The sequence below is a fragment of the Phaethon lepturus genome, unplaced genomic scaffold (genome assembly GCF_000687285.1).
Source record: "Phaethon lepturus isolate BGI_N335 unplaced genomic scaffold, ASM68728v1 scaffold9951, whole genome shotgun sequence".
Lineage (NCBI taxonomy): Eukaryota > Metazoa > Chordata > Aves > Phaethontiformes > Phaethontidae > Phaethon > Phaethon lepturus.
In genome coordinates this window covers 71,279-88,448 of record NW_010519853.1, presented here as the reverse complement: position 1 = coordinate 88,448, position 17,170 = coordinate 71,279, and the positions used below count along the sequence as shown (strand labels likewise).

General features: G+C 39.9%; 1 protein-coding gene across 1 annotated transcript in view; it reads right to left on the bottom strand.

The window, feature by feature from the left end:
• The window catches only part of TMEM132C (transmembrane protein 132C), a gene marked incomplete at its 5' end in the record, with an annotated part of 92,918 nt that overhangs the window by 41,154 nt on the left and 34,594 nt on the right, over positions 1-17,170 (bottom strand). Inside the window, one exon of the mRNA XM_010297184.1 lies at positions 12,934-13,117. Coding sequence (XP_010295486.1) covers positions 12,934-13,117 — 184 coding nt within the window. The remainder of the gene's footprint in view (positions 1-12,933; positions 13,118-17,170) is intronic.

Below are 17,170 nucleotides of genomic sequence, written 5' to 3'. Positions count from 1 at the left end.
ATGCATGCAAATACATACACAACTATAATGGAAACAAGATTATGAGGCATTCCATGTTAATAAAAGCCACATATTTGATTATAGGCAGATAGAGGCAGTACTTTTCATTTTATATACAACACATTTCTATCCCAGATATTTCTTACTGTAAATATTTTGCAGACATAATTTTTTAAAACCTGACCCCACTGAAATGAACAGTGATTTTGCCAGGGCCTTCAGTAAAGCCGAGGTCCATTCTAACCAGTGTTACAGAGTAAAGCCTGAAGAGTCCTCCCTAAGGTGCTTTCCTTTAGTCAGACCCAAGCACTTCCATAAACCTCTGCTGACTTCCACCTGAAGGATCACGGTCCTACTCCTCAGACAAAACTGATCGATTTAATTGTCTGTTATGCTAATAAGACATGACAGATACAAGGGGTTTTCCACCACTTCGTAATGATCTGGACCACAGTGACGCTTTCGGTTTTGTGAGTTTGTCCCTTAACGTGGTGCAGATGTTCACGGTGGTCGATCTGAAACCAGCATCGCCATTGGCACGGCTGGAGCCTGTAGAGACATAGTGTGTAACAGTAGCACAAAGTCATGCTGGGCAGCAAAGATGGAAATCTTATCGTGGTTTCTGAACGATGGGAGTCAAGAACAGCTTAAAAAAAGAAGCCTTACAGTGAGGGTCTGATGTTTACAAATACTTATGCACACTTTTTATTTGCCTCTGTTTGTAGTGCTGTATTATTCAGCAGTAGCAGGAAAAGCTGTAAAGGAAGTATAGTTTGATAAATTAGACTATCCACTGAAGATATCCACATAGTTACAGGCAAAAGAAAGATGGCATTTTTGGGGACGTACTTCAGCAACAAATCCAATTCACCATTTGCAGCTCTGGGAAAAGATTTAAGTGCCTAAACACAGAGTGCCATTTACATGCTCTTAGGTATCATGCCTGGCCTCCAGATGCTCTTCCAGAAGGGCAGGGATCTCCTGTAGGTCCTGTGTCATACCTTGTAGTCCTGGATGGATGACTCAAGACTCTACGGCATCTTTAACGGTAAGGACACCTATGTGTAGGCACCTGGATCACCTCCTCCTTTCTTCTCCTTGAATTAACTGTGCAAATTAAGTTTCCAGTCTGCCACCTTTGTGCTTCAGCTCCCCATTTACAGAGGCTACTGTCCTGACTCCATTTGTTTACAGCGGAAGTAGAAACTGTTTTACAGTCAATGAAAATATGGTACCTACTATAACCCACTCCTGGAATTTCAGTTGGAGCCCCCAGAATCTGATGATACAAACCAAGTTTTACATAGTGGTACAAGCCACACTGATGATGAATAAACTGTTCAGTTTGGATAAACGAGGTAAAATCTTACCTAGCCTGATTGTTTCAAGGGAGCGGCTCGGTAGGTATCGCAGTGTGGGGTGGCATGCACTCTACAGCTGGGGTGAAGCAATTTTAAATGCTTTATGGACTTTAAGTCCCAACGACAATTTCTTTTTTTAAGTAACTGGGGTACTGCATGATACATGAATGATTTTTATGGCCACTGTGGAGGGCTGTGAACTTGTTTTATTTGTGTAGATTAATATGTCATGGATTATTAATGAGTTACTTTCTCCCTCTAATAGGCAGTATTCATCTTCCACAAGTTCCTTAAGGTCCTCCATTTTTGGCCATGGAGTGCACACAAACACTTGGCTCAAGTTTGTGGATGTCAGAACTCTAAACCACAGCAGAAGTGAAGCAGGCAGCTTCTGCTCAATTCTTTCAATTCAATTTAGTCTATTTTGAAATCAGCAAGGGAAAATTTCTACTTGCTCTTTTCTTATTTCAGCTGTACCACTTTAATTTTTGATAAGCAAAATCTGCAACAAAGACACAAAAGAGACTCTTACAGAACTGCTATGAAAAAGTAGTAATAAAAACGAAGAACACAGCTATTATTATTTCCTATCCTTGTCCCTAGATTATTTTTCCTTTTCAAATAGTTTATTGATTTCACTGACTTCATAGCAGGTCCACATAAGCAAAGCACACAGAAGGCAGGAACAAGATTATTGCATTAATAAGAGCAGATACTGTACAGACATCAGAAGCTTACTACAGTTAAAAAGATGAGAGTGACACAGGAAAATTAAATTACTGACCAGACACATGTCTAACAGACTGGTGGGTCTTGTAATATATAGGAATTAAAACCAGCATATATGTAGAAGGAGGCAAAGTAAACATACAAAGCATGTATAATCACAGATTCAATTATTGCTTCTTATTCAAGCAAAAACAGGGTTTACCTTTAGGGGTGGTTTCGCAAGATCCTTCTGGCTAGAGGTTCATAGCTAGAGAAGCAACCCTGAAATGGGCTGCTATGACCACTGTATAAGCCAGTGATACGATGGTCAAAGGGATCAAATCCATTTATTTAAAGCAGTACTTTATTTGTTAGTATAACCTGGAGCAACCACAGTGACCATTATCTTTATCTGAGCATCTCAAAGCAACAACACTGAAAGAGACTTGAAAAAAGACTTGTGTACTTGAAAGCTTGTCTGTTTTTTCTAACTCTACTGGATGGCCTAATAAAAGACCTTACCTCTAGCCACAAACCTTGCTTCACTTGTATTTGTACTCTTCAGGACTAGAACAACATTGCCAGTACTAAGTAGGGGAGACCGGGACCCATGTTTAAGCAGGGAATTTTCCTTTATAAGGAATCAGCAGTACATAATGATCCTGTAAGCCAAAAACTTACCTTGTAACACAGGAAATATTAACTACTGTGTCCATTTTAGAGATGAGTAAACTGCTGCGGATGAGTGTTGCCAAAGACCTAAAAGAGGCAGAAACTAACTCCAGACACGTGGCTCCTGGTCCGTCAGACAATTCCTATTTTTGCGTATCAGAATCTCCCAGTGCTTCATGAGTAGTGCATAATTTGAATGAGGTAAGAGCAGTGAGAAGGAATTACTGAGTCTTGAATGACTTATTTATTACCACACCAAGCTCACTCCTGAAGCTTCCAGGTGTTCTTAAAACATATGCCACAGGATGCCTCGTGCCAGCTGGCAGCTCCACTGTTAGTCGCTGCTTTTCAATGCTTGCAATTGATATTTGGTCCCAGATCCAGAATCTAAAACACAGTCTCCTCTGCTGGCTCAATCAAAGTTTCAAGCCACATAAAAACTTCTTGGTATTGGCACACAGGCACGTAGTACTCTACACAAAATGATTCCGAAGTACATCCAGGTCTTAGACTGATCGCTTTGGTTTCTGCGGCTGACATAATATATGCAGCAGGAGGTCTTCTACCTTCTGTTAGCTCTCCAAAATGAGAACTCAAGATCACAAAGAGGTTATAAGCAAGCCTTTTGGATTTCACTCAATTGTGCACTGTTTCAGAACACAAAAGGAAGAGAAATCACCTTTAAATCACACAAGGTGATTTTGTCCACATGCTCTTTGCCCAGCTACATCCTGGTAAATCTGGTTTATGCAAATGAAAATAAAAGTGTTATGCCAAGGTAAAAAATTGTCACATTAAAGAAAAAAAGAAGAAAAAGAGAGATAAAGTAGTTCTCCCTGGAATGGCATATTGCGAGTAAAACTCAATAATGAATCTGAAGGTTTTAGCTGCCAGAAGTAGTTTGGGGGTAGAAGGCATAGGTAAATGGGCTATGCTGCAGAACCATACTATACAAAAGCACATTATGTGGTGCAGTAACACACTGGTTTTTCAATACTGAATTTACAGGCTAATGTTTCCCTCTATCATTTTCTCAAACTCCCCACTGAACTTGAATTATTTTTTTTACACTTATTTAGTTTACTCAAAATACTCATTTCACAGCCTCCAAAACATGCACAGCTCTGGTCCTCCAGGGCCTGGGAGAGCGGAGCACAACACAGCCACTAATCCCGACAGTGACAGTCAGCATTCAATATTCAACTACTGTAATTAATAAAACTGCGCTGTTGCTATTTTTCACTAATAGAGGATTTCCAAAAGCAAATTGCAGCAATAAATTACATCATTACAGCCTATATTATTGTTCTGTGGAGCAACAAATCTTGCAGAAAGACAATCAGCTTTGCAGAGAAAAAAATACAGAGGACAAAACAGATGACTAGGACCTGATTAAAATTAATGTCAGTATTACTTTTGTTTCCATTTGCTTGCTGAAATTCCTTCTCTCACCAGTGTGCTGGCTTCCTGATGCCTATGCTATGGTGCCGGTGCTTTAAATATTAGGCATGATTTGTTTCTGAAGGGAAAACCAATCTTGATACGTTCACTGTTTGTACCGATTTACACTGCCAGGCCCTGCAGTTTAACTATGGTCTAAAGCACACACCACAGTAAGGCGGCCACAGCCATGGTGTAGAAGTTTTAGTCTGTTAATTCATTTAGCATATGTGCATCAATCTGGAGAGCTCAGGCATTGCAGAAAGACCTTTGCATACAGCCCCTTGCATACAGCAAAATAGGATTTTGTTAGTAGCCCAAGCTTTGCTGCGGTCTTGGTATCCTTTTCGTACTGGGACTATGAATAGATCGAATCCCATCGCCACTGCTGCTCCCCATGTCTTTATGTTCGCTGCTACGCAGGAGAAGAGAAAGAGCCAGAAGCTCTTTTAGGTGCTACCTTTCTCCTCAGGACTGTACTGAACGCTGTCCTAGGTTTTAGCATTTTATCTACCTCAAGCAGAACTACTGAGTTTGAAGTACGGATTCCTAATGAATTCCATGATGAACATCCTCGGTGATGAGAGTCTAGCTGGATAATGAACTGTAAACTGAAAGCAGGGCAAGGCAAACATCCATCTAATAGCAAACCGAAGTGAAAAGTTGTTGGGATTTTTAATGCTTGGGGTAGCTCATTATAACACTGAGGCTTGTAAAAGTCCTGGTGATTTTTTCTCCTCATGCTCACTCATTATCTTCCATTATAGTAAAGCATTTCCTTGTTGTCTAGTCTCACTGTCCAAGCTGGAGCACCTCAGGACCTCATTAATTAGATTCCAGCCTAAACAATTCAGAATTTTGCTAGGTAGGTATTTCACCTCATTGTGAAGAATGAGGTATTCCCCAGAAATATTACAACTTTCTTTACAGATCAAAATCATCATTAGAAGTTGTCAATGAAGAGAAATTGTTTCTGTTTTTCAGTATGGGTCACAGCTAACCCAGGTGGAAACCGGTTACTCTCTAGAGTAAACCACAAATGTTTGTCGCCTGGAGTAAGTTTGGGCAGCGTCCAGACTTGTACTTATCAGTTAAGACAACTGATTGTTAGCTAAAGCTAATGAGACTGCACTAGTTTAGATTAAAACTAGTAGATTAACTTCCTTAGGAGAGGGCATAATCTAGCCACTGATGAGTTCAACTCGCCTCCCAGCTCTGCCATTTCATGGACAAGCTCGTGCAATGCTCTTCCATCTCCCCTTCCATTTCTTTCAAATCCTGTGCAGCAGAAGTGCTGTGCTGCAGGAGATTCTGACTCAGACATAGCATTTGCCTCCCTTCCTTGGCCATGGGTGAAGTCTGATCAAAGTCTGAATTGCTTAATGCATGCTACAGTCTTACAAATTAGTAGCCTCTGCCTTTAAATTCCAGTTCAGTTTCAGCTGCAAATTTTTGCAGAATATCAGCCTCTGAAATTGGTCTCGGCCTCTTGCTCCTGCTGAGAAGTGCTTCTCCGCCCTCCTCCATCTGACCTGGCTGTGAAGGCAGCAGGGGAGGGCACACAGGGTGAATAGAGTCCTTAGCCACTACTGCATCAAAATACACAGCCCGGGAATGCCCTTCTCAAGCACTGTCATCTGAGTCCAGAGCTCACTTTCCGCTGGTTTATGATTGCGGCTCTGCATGGTCTCTGCTCACATGTGTCTCATCTGTGAAACTGCCTTTGTGGTTATGTTAAACAATCAGAATTCTCATCAGCTGTCATTTCAAATATAACCTCTTATCGAAGACGTCTTCTTCTGATGGAGCAGTATCACAAACCTGAACCAATAATTAAAGCAGTCTCCAAATCCTGCCCAATAAATCACAAGAACAAAAGAACCTCCAGACTTCACATGTTACACAATGCAGTGCCATGAACCAATACCAAAATCACCTGCAGCAGAATGTGGACTTCACTGAGGCTAACTTGCAATGTTGAGGTTCAGTGTAGAAGCACCTGGCTATCTCCATGCAGCCCTGCACTGTGCCGTGCTGTTAGAAGAAAGAGCCCATGACAGTACTTTTCTAACATGCACAAGTGACGGGCATCAAGCGTGGACTGGCTGGGGAATCTCAAATCCCTGTGCCAGCTATGTTAGGACAAAAGTGTGATCCTGTGTCCCAGTGTCAGCTGAGCCATCCCTCCTTTCCTATTCATGGAGCTCTGTTTCATCCAACCTTGAACAATACCTTCACTTTTATCAGCTTGGCTTGTGGACTGAGAATTTCCTAGAAGATTCTGACTTGCCTGTCATTTATCTGCATAGCATTTAGTGCTGTGAGATGTTCCTCTTTGAGGGGAGCATTTAGGTATTACCGCGAGACCAAGCGTCCAGTGATTGAGTTGCTGGCTGTCTCACTCCATGTTCTTGTTCTGCAATTTTTTGTTGAGTCCAAGAATAATACAAATTAAGCCTCATACAGGTATCTCTCTAATACAAGCAGGAAAATTAACAAAGAACTCTAGAAGTTCTCTATACGGCAGACATCTTTTACAGAGCACTTTAAAACTCGGGAAGCATTTTAAAAATCTCAGAGTAATCCATTCAATAGCATTGTCAGGTATGAGAAACGCTAGAAGAGGAAATTATGCATACTGTTGTGCTGCATAGAAAATGACATACAACTCGATCCAATGGAAAAATTAATTCTAGCCAGCTGAGACAGCCTTATTGATCCATTCTCATTTCCTACAAAAGGTAGGACTGAATGTGATTGTAGTAAAGAAAAGGAAAACAGAAGCTAGAGGCAAAAGTGCAGGGGTTGTAGAAATGATGATTTGGACTTAAAAAGGCACTGTTAAATTGAGCCATTTTAAGTTCTTTATGTTGTCTGCATCTTCCGACCGATTTAAGATCAATGAACAACAGTTCATCCTTTTTTTGCTTTTGTTTCCTGATAGGCAGACAACAAAAAAGCCATTTCTTAACAGATAAGATGAATCAATATGCATTGCTAGTCACAGCCCAACGCACTATGTGACATGGCCCATTTCTAAGCAGGTATGCAGGCTCCAGAGTTCATCTGGTATAAAAATAGAGGAGTGACACAAACTTTAGTGAAATTGTATCTACCATAAATCTGAAGGAAGGAATGCTATCCTCATTTAAACAATTGTAACTTGCCATGATGGAAATTGTAGGCATATAAGTGATCCCGGTAACTGCTTCTCCCTTAACATCAGAAGACATGCAAAGCACTCGGTCCTGTAACTAAACTCTAAAAACTCTCGACTTCATGGTATTATTTAGGGCTTCACAGTTGATTTAAGTTGTATTGCTAATAGTAATAGAACAGTTTTACATCAAATAAATTTCCTTCAACTCACAGTGTTTATTTCCTGGGATTCATAATCAAATCATCTGAGACAATACCTGTCAGGTGAGAAGTTTGATAGGTAGATTTTCTGGTCATTTGTTTGTGATAAGCAAATCAGGAAATGGATGTGTTTATATAGCCTCAGGTTTTATCTTCTGGAAAGCTCCTCAGTGCCTGCTGTCCCCCGCTTCATTCAGGACTCAAAGATTAACAGGAGTGAGAATTCTGCACTTCTGCAACCTTGAAACAGAGCTTTATGGTGTGAAGTCACAGAATGTGCAGGGATGAAAACTCTGTTTATTTAGGTCCATATTTTAGAATGGTATTACAGGGACTTCATTACAATGAAATACCTTAAAAAATCTTTACCTTAGGGAATGGCATACATAAATGTGTATATAAAACAAACATTGCTTTGGGAGCTAAATTTTCGATCATCTGTGCTTTAATGGAAAACGAGTTAACAAGCATATAAAAAACCATCAAAAAGTTTTTTGTCTGAGTCATAGCTCTGCATCTTAGATGCTCGTTCGCTTACTTGTGCAGCAGAACTGTCCATACATTAAATTCCGAATGTAAAGGACGCAAACCAAGCACTTCGTAATGAAACAACTTACCACTGAGCAAAACGTATGTGAGGAACCGTACTGCCTAATGAGAAGCCAAGGGGAACCTCGGCTACACATTCTTGCTGGGTTTGTCAGGGTACTCTACATAAAACCCTGAACTTGGATTAACCAGCGGTTCACAGGATGCTATTACGCAAGGAAAAGTTTACATCAGTAGAAAGGCAGGATGGGTAGAGACAGATTATATCTTTTATTAGACCCACTGATACAGCTGGGGAGAAAAGACAAACTTCTGAGCCTAAGGAGTGAAGCAGTTGCGACAACCTTTAAGTAATGCCTGAGAGGTGCTGCAACTTCGATTTGTTTGTAAGCAGTTACCAATGGATTACAGACCCTGATGAATGAAGCCTGAAAGACCCACTGAAAACTTCATATTAGTGTTATTTTGAAGAGGAAATATGCATGGATGAGGAAGTTGCATGGCTTCCCACGGTGACAGATACCTTTTGGAGTAAATTCAAGACTAGAAAGCGCAGAATAGACTCCTGACATTTGGTTTATGCTTCAGCACTTTAAATACCTGGATTTCATGCAAGTCACAGTTAAAGATAAACTAATTCAGAAGGAGTTTATCCTGCTGTTGAAGGACTACTGCTTCAGTTTCATATTCAGGGACACAGATGGTCTTGCATAAATATTAAACCATTGATTCCCCATCTTCCTCCCATGAAGGAATTCTCCATTAATATTAATGTGCCTTAATGGCATCAAACAATGAACTTATACACAGGTCTTCTACCTTGTTCTATCCCAACCCAAAATTTAATAGTATTAAAAATTTGTATTATCCATTTAAAGCATGAAATCGTGTGCTAAATTTCCTACAACATAGTCTTGTGTTGAACACAAACATATAGACTTCTTCAGTGTTGTATGTGTGCGTGTGCTACAAATGTGAACAATTTTGGTTTTGTTTTTCAAATTAGTCAGGTGGCAAAATCAATATAGTTGGCTACATTTGCTCATGACAGGACAGAAATTTGAGGAAAATGTGGGAAGTTAAGCAACCTTGTACACCTTAATTGGTGAGTTCTGAGGTTATTTGTGATTAATTGAGGAGGTTTTCAAAAGCAGCTTAGCAGATAATTAATTAAGCTCCTATGAAAGCACTTTCCTAATTGATCCTGCAACAAGTAATAGGAAATAAAAAATGCCAGAATAGGGCACAACTCAGACAACAGATTTCCTCTACCGGAAGATTAAATCTTTGCAGTACATTTTTGCTGTCAGCAGACAGTGGGATATATTTTCTGTTTTGCCTTAAGAAATATTTTTATTTTCTTATTTAACTCTCCTACTTGATTAATTTTACAATCCCCAGTTTCTATAGCTGTAGTATTTTGCAGCTGTTGTGATTTAAGTGAGTCAAGGGATCTAAAGGAGGGATTGTGTGCCTGAAAGAGCAACAATTTTTCTCCATCTGTATCAGATGGTCTAATAAATGACATTACCTCTTTACAAATCTTGCCTCAGTTAATTATTGCTATTCAATGATGGAAATATAACATATAAATTTAATCTCATACTTTAAGTGAGACATATAGAATCTCATACAGCTTGCATGAAAGATATGAGTGGATGGTTGCACCAAGTGCCATACTCAAGAGCTTGGTAGTGGGAGTACTACATATGTCTGACAAGGATCTCTTTTTGATGCATCACTCCCCACAGCACTTAACTAAAATTCTGGTATGTGAGAGTTGGAAAGCAACAGAACCAGTTAGAATTACATTTTTCTAACTTTTCTGTCTCATTTTTCTCTCTAAATACCTTGAAGGGTGAAACGTCCTCCAAAATTACTCAGATTGATCAACTTCTGAGCTCAGGAAAAAAATATACATACCTCAAATTTACATCCCATTTTCTCAGCCCAGTAGTTTTAATATCTCTGGCTCCTTTTATTTCACTGTAGAGTTCACTACAGCAGCATCACTGCATTGTTGTTTCTTATTTGTACACACTATTTAGCACAGTATTTAGGCACACAGAATAGAGATTCTACTAAACCCCTCTCTTTTGACTGTATGATGAATTTCCATTGATTTTTCAGCAGCTGTATCCTACCACTTGCTCCACTGGTATTCCAGGTTCAGTTCTTAGTGACAATATAAATTCTTTAATATCTCTCATTCCGGAATACTGTAGGAACAATTGCACTAACCTTTCGAAGGCCCACTTGTTTTTCATCTTACTGCTTTTTTGTAATGTAATCAGGCATAGGGCAATAAAGGATACAGGATCTTTCTTACTTCATAAGTTTGGAATGGCTCACATGAGACATGCTTTACTCTGTGAGTCAGAGACAACCTTTATGTTATACCCAATCCAAGCAAAAGTTTGCTGCGTTCATCCTCAAAAGACCGAGCAGGATGCCCATCAGACCAATGGCAAAGACTCAATCAGATCCTACATCCTAATCCAGTAAATATCTTTGGGCAGCTCCTTCCTTCCCTTTTTTTGGCCACGTTTAAAAATCCTGAATGACAGAATTTACTTTTGATGTTAGCAGTTTGCTGTAGGAATACTCCATGCTTAAATCAGCAAAACCTACTTTACCCTCTAGACGATCACGAAACATACTTGCTGATAAACACTGAGATCTAATTTCTGTGCACAATAATGCGCTGTTGCTTTACAGTGTGTAGCTGAGATAAAGAGAGTGGTCTGACTTCTCAGTAGATACAGTATCACCCTCTCGCTTTTCAGCGTGTCTCTTGTTTCTGCAGTGTTAGCTAACAGAAAACTCTGAAAATTCCCTTTATCTACTAATATCCTGCTAGCAAAGCCAGTTTTGCATTGGTATCCCATCCAACTGGATTCTGTAAACACAGGGTGTTTTGGCTCCAGCCAAGTGTTATCACAAGGTACAGAAATGAGATAAACACAAGAAAGCTTTGCAAAGAGAAAGGCTTAATGATTTCATTGTTTGAACCCTTCGCACAACACAGACTGCCTACTGGTACATCTACTGGGAATAAAGGATCTCACCTTATATGATTTATACAATGATAAATTAATTCATTTAGACCTCCAGTTCTTAAAAAACCCTTGTAGGTAGATGAATTTTAATCTAGAATAGATACAAGTCTGCGAGTAAATCTTGAACCTTCTATGCAGATGCAAAGGCATTAGATCCTGATATGAGGTATTAAAAAAAAATCTTGATTTCCTCAGAAATGGAATACAGAGAAGCAGCTGATGAATTCTTTCAAGATTTAAGAAGAAGATGCTAAGTCTGCCAGTAGACAGACGTCTATCATTTGGTACTGGAAGGCACCTATCTCAAAACAAAATCTGACCACAAAAGCCTTCCTCACGCATGTTCTGAAGTCTTTAGAGGACTGATGCTCAAATATGTGTTCCCTTTTCAACGCCACAGGTAATGAGGACAATTATATTTCCTTCTCAGATGTGGAATGTAGAACAGACTTTCTGCTGACTTCACAGACTCTGGATCAGGAAATTGCTGGGCATGACCTCATTTGATAGGAGCAGCAGTTTTACTCTTCAAAGGGTAAGAATATATTAAAGACTAGGACTTCCAGGAAATAATACTTACGTAGTTATCTGCTGCAAACCACTGAACATTGTTCAAAGAAAAGACTGCCAGAATTCCACCACCAAGATTATGCACAGGAGAGGTAAAATTCACAAGTAGGATGGATACGTCTAACTCTTCTTTCAAATCCTCAGCTCTAACATTGACTAATGGTAGCATGTGCAGCTCTTCTATTAATTGCCACTTTGTCCTGTTCTAGGTAGCTGACAGCTTTGTGCTTCTCCCCTTCCTGACATTCAGCACGACTTCCAAAATAAATGCTCAGTGCCTACTTTGGTACCTGCGAGCATGGAAGAAGTCTCAGCATGTACCTAAGTCCCACAGAAAATAAAATGCCTACCTAAAATCAGTGCACCTGAGATGCTGGAGACCCCAGTGAGATTTGTTGTTTCCTTGATTCGGAGCAGGAATTTAATCCTAGACTGTTCACTTGCAGGAAGGGGCCCCAACTGCTAAGTCTCTGTGCTCCCACTGTCCCAGTCTTGCTTTGCAGAAGTAATTCCATTTTCAGCAGGCCAGAGGAAGAGAAGGAGACAGTGCTTCCACAAGTCACATTTGTGAGTCTTGTAAAGACAGGCAACAGGTATGATTTCACCGGTAGCCCACAACTGGTGCTACACACACTGAACAGAGCAAGCACATTTTCACCCAAGGCATTTTTCCACAAGAAAGCCTATGTTTCATTTTTCCTAAATGTATTATTGAGAGTATTATTATTTTCTGTTTCTTCCTCTAAACCACAGGTTCTTACACTATTAGGGAAACAGCCAGCGAAATCAGTATCAGCCTCAGCCTGCTAAGGACCAACCAACTTAGGCTTTAGCAGAAGTTGCTCTGCAGCTTGCAAGTTCAAGCCGTGTAATGGCAATTAGAAATGGGAAGGTAAAAATACTTGCCTTTGAGTTACCAGCTGGTAGCCTAGAGGGAACCAATGCATGACAGAAATTCAGCATTTAAAGTCTGAGAGAGATTTCTAAAGTGGCAGCATCCCTTTCCTCTGCGGTAAGTTTGTAAGAACTGAAACTGTGTGTTGTGTACAGACCATTAAATGAGGGCGTGATTTTAGCAAGCAGTCCTACTATACAGCTATAAAATGGGAGGCAGAGCAGAGAGCACACCTTGACAAGTCTATCTGAGGCCTGGTATATGTTTTCTCAGAGCACATACAGGTCGGATGGAACAACATGCTGAAACAGTTTCTTACCATCGCCAATGGAACAATTCCAACAAGATCCTTCTGGCAAATGAAGATTTCGGACAAGGTTATGTCTGTTGTCCCCTTCCGAGGGTATTCCACCTGCCAGGTGATGGGCTGTGTTCCAGAAAGGCTGCTGAAACTGGCTATTTCAAAGTTCATCTGCACGACCTCATTGAATAAACTGTTACTTCTGAAAAGAGGAAAACAGGGAAAAGGAAGAGGTATTACTTTCGCTGAAGAAGGCAAATGAAGTGAATCATATTAGCTACTGGAAAATGCAGCTATTTATATGCAGATAGTACACAAGGCTGTTTCCAGTCTACAACTTCTTCAGAGCACACGAACTGGAATTATTCAAAATGGGTCAGCTGCTCTTAGTATGAACACTATGTGGATCCAGGATATTGTATCTGATGAGAACAAAATAGACTTATTCCATTACATGTTTTTTACGATTCTGAAAGTATGATTCAACCTTACTGCAAGATGGATTTGACCCTGATCAACCAAAGTCACGTCCAGTGCAGCTCATGAAGATTGAAGAGCCCAGAATTAGCACAGCCAAAAAGGAAAACAAGACTCATTGTCTATGTCCACCACAAAAATCACATAAATCCGTAGCAATGAAACTCAGTGTAACTGAAGTTCATATATGCTGCATGAAAGCCATTAGAAAAATTAATGTGATTAAATGGCAAAATGACAAGATTAGGCTAAACTTAGAGGGGTATGCTCTGGAAATTAAAAACCCAGGCATCTGAGACCAAACAGAAAAAACAAATCCATGGCAGGTAAAATATACTATGAAGTCAGGAGGCATAAGATAATTTGAATAACAAATACGAAAAGACATACTGACATTATTTCCCTCACATTGAATTTCTTTAACTACATCAGAAATAAAAAGAATATATGAAAGAAAGTTGCTGGACTATCTGCTAGTTTAATTTATAAAAAAAAAAGTACAAAGTATTTGCATCAGAAATTATACTTTAACTTTTCTAGAACTTTCCGAATGTCTTTCCATAGTGTAGAAAGTCTTCATATTTCACAGAATATTACTTCAATCTAAGCCTACGCTGTAATAATTTTTAAATGAAGAGAAAGACAGGTATCTTCCTAGCTTCAGTAACCCAATCCCAGCTTCATCACACCTTTAGATGCATTCATCACATAACAGCTTCAAATTTTCCTCTTTTTTTAATACACAATACACGAAGGCCCATTTCTGAGAAAATCCATCAAGAACCGATCATGTACAAAGCACTTAGATTCTCAGGTGCTAGACTTCTTTTTACCTCTGAACAGAAAGCACCATTTTTTATTACTTAAGACATATTCTGTGCTTTACTTTGCATGATTACTTTGAAAGCAAATGCGTTCCCCTGATAATTATTTTGATTATGGGTTTTCATTTAGATGGCTTACTCTGAAAAGTCTTAATACTGCCTAATGCTTCAAATTTACTTCCTTGCTGTTTTCTTGCTGTGTCAAAAGAGAGACGTTGTAACACTTCTGCAATAGTGGTATACTTCCTCCATGCATTTAAAGAGTGGTTTTGTGTAGTAATGCGGTAGATGGATGGGTTTAGCAATGTGTAACTCAAGACCAGCCTATTCCCATTTGAAGAGCTCCTACTAAATAAATCTCCCAGCTTGTAAATACAAGGCAACTGTGATAACTGTAGTTTACACACTTCTGGGACATCTCCAAATGAATATATACTGGATTGAACTTTGTAATTTATTTGAAAGCATGATTATATGCAAAGATACCTGAATCACCTGAGCTACAGTGTTCACTTAGCTGTTAAAGGAACCATTATGCCTTAGATTAATGACACCTGAAAAGCCATTATTTTCACCATTGCTAGATGTGACGCTTAGTAACTGACGGAGAAAAAATTTTTACATGTGATTGACTATCTCAGTGCTTTCACTTACGCTAAACAGAGAATAAACTTCTGCACGCATCAAAGCTGTTGTAAGACATAATATATGTCAGGAAGGCTTTTCTGATCAAGAAGTCTGCACGGCTCTAAACAGCCTCTAAGCAGATGTGAAATGTGTGGCTTTACCACAAAAGCCCCACAACTCCACTGACCGGATCAGAGAGCTCTAGGTGGGGAGCTGTAGGTGGGAAAGGGCTCATTTCCAGGCAGCCCACTGATTGCTCACGCATTGACTTAGGTGAGGGCTGCTCACCTCCTTCTGGCTCCCAGCTCTCGATTCACAACAACTCATCTTCCCTGGTCCTTCAGACACTTTCTAAGAGTTCATTTCTAAGAGTTCACAGCCTGGTGTTCTGCTCACGAGCTGTCCATACTGTTTACCTGCAGCACACACTCAAGCCTGGGTTTGAGCCACCCAGGGGAAATGCCCAGAACAAAACCTTTGGGCATCCTGTTTCTATGTAGCATTTCATGGCACACTTAACTGCAGTGGGGACAGGCCACAGCCTGCTGTAGCTGGCCACATCAAGGTATCCACACACCCTTGTAATGATGTCCTACAATTGAAAACGGGCAGCATGGGGTGACCACATCTTTCCTACATGATTCTTGAGATCACCTGCAGCAGGAACCTTAGCTCAGGCTGGCTAAAGTTAGCATGGACACATGCAGATGCATTTGGGAAGTTCTCCAGGGATCATGTTGCAGGCAGGGACTAGTCAGCTCTCAGCGTAGACATGTTTTTTTTTAAATTATTGTCTCAGTATTCCTATTTTGTACAGATATATATATCCTGTAGTTCACATGTGAAGGGATTCTTCTTTTATTTGAACCCAGTAATATGTAGAGGACTGTAGTACATCTTTTGGGATTTATATTTTAAGTCCATGATGCTCAATGACTTCGATTATGGCAATCAAAGAAAATTTCAACATTTTTTCATTTATTATGCACACACATACACATCTGGAGAACTACATGGCAAACTGTGTAACTATGCCCTAGTTGCATTCTCAGCAAGATTATCTTCACTGCAACCAGAAACAAGAGCCTGTATCTCTAAGAAGCACTAAACTCTACCATAAACCTGTCTGACATCAACTTCCTTCCTTCCTCCCAAATGTAGAATTATCAGAATCACTTTTCCACCACTGACAGTTACATCTGCCACTGGGTAATCTTCTAGGAATAAAACGAGGGACTTACTGTCCATACTCTATTTATATAGCATCTGTTGCAGTGGGGCTTGAGGGTCGTACACTCCTAAATCTCTTCTCTGTTCCACTGTAGAGACAGCTATCTCCATTTTGCATGAGAAGCTATGCGACACCCACAAGGTCATACGGAAGACTGGGACAGGGTGATGAACTGATCTGTGTTTTTCCAAATCTCATTAATCACTGGACCACCATTCTGGTATCAATGGAAATGGGAACCACAGCACTTGATTCTAGTCTTAAATGGTCTGCAGCGTACACATCTTACATTTCAACGTAATTCTGCACGAGGCATATTTTTGGTAATTGATGAGCTGTTCTGTGAAAGAAATCACTGCTATCACCTTTTACAACACTGCCTTAAGAACACCTGCTTAATTTGGATTTCCAGTTCTCATCCAGCACCTGGTACCAGTCACTGAGCTATTTCAGCCGAGTATCTTCTTGACCCATGACAAAGATAGGCTGCTTCTTCCCAAGGTATCCAGGTGTAGTGCTGGAGGGAGGTAAGAAAAGGTACCAAAATTCTTTTACAGAATTCTGTAAAGCATTGCTAAAATATTTCTTCTGTAACATATATGATACAAAAATGTGCAAAAATATGCATGATAAAGGTTTTACTGGCACTTTTTCAGGATGACCTGCATAATCATTTCAACGCCTGCTTTTGTGAGTAATGCACTCGTCTCCCTCCATAGCGATAAAGCCTTTATACAATGTCACACTATCATCGGTTTCCTCCTCCTCTCTTCATACAGAAGAAACAGAGAGATGATCAACAGCTGGGAAAGCATCCACTTGAAAAAAAATATGCCTTCAGAGATGTGTAATGGCTGGGAAAAAAACTTCTCATGAAGCACATTTAATGTTCAGAGCTTGTTCACTGACTGAAACAGCAATTCCTTAATATCTAACATTTAGAACTGCTCAGCAGCCGGAACAGCAAGTAATTATAAAACTTTTCTAAAGTACACAGCACGTAGTGATTACAAATGAAGCTTCATGAAGGCAGGGCTTCTCAGGAATTGCTCTGAGGTGGATACACAAGTCTAATTCGATTGGATTGAGAGTTCCC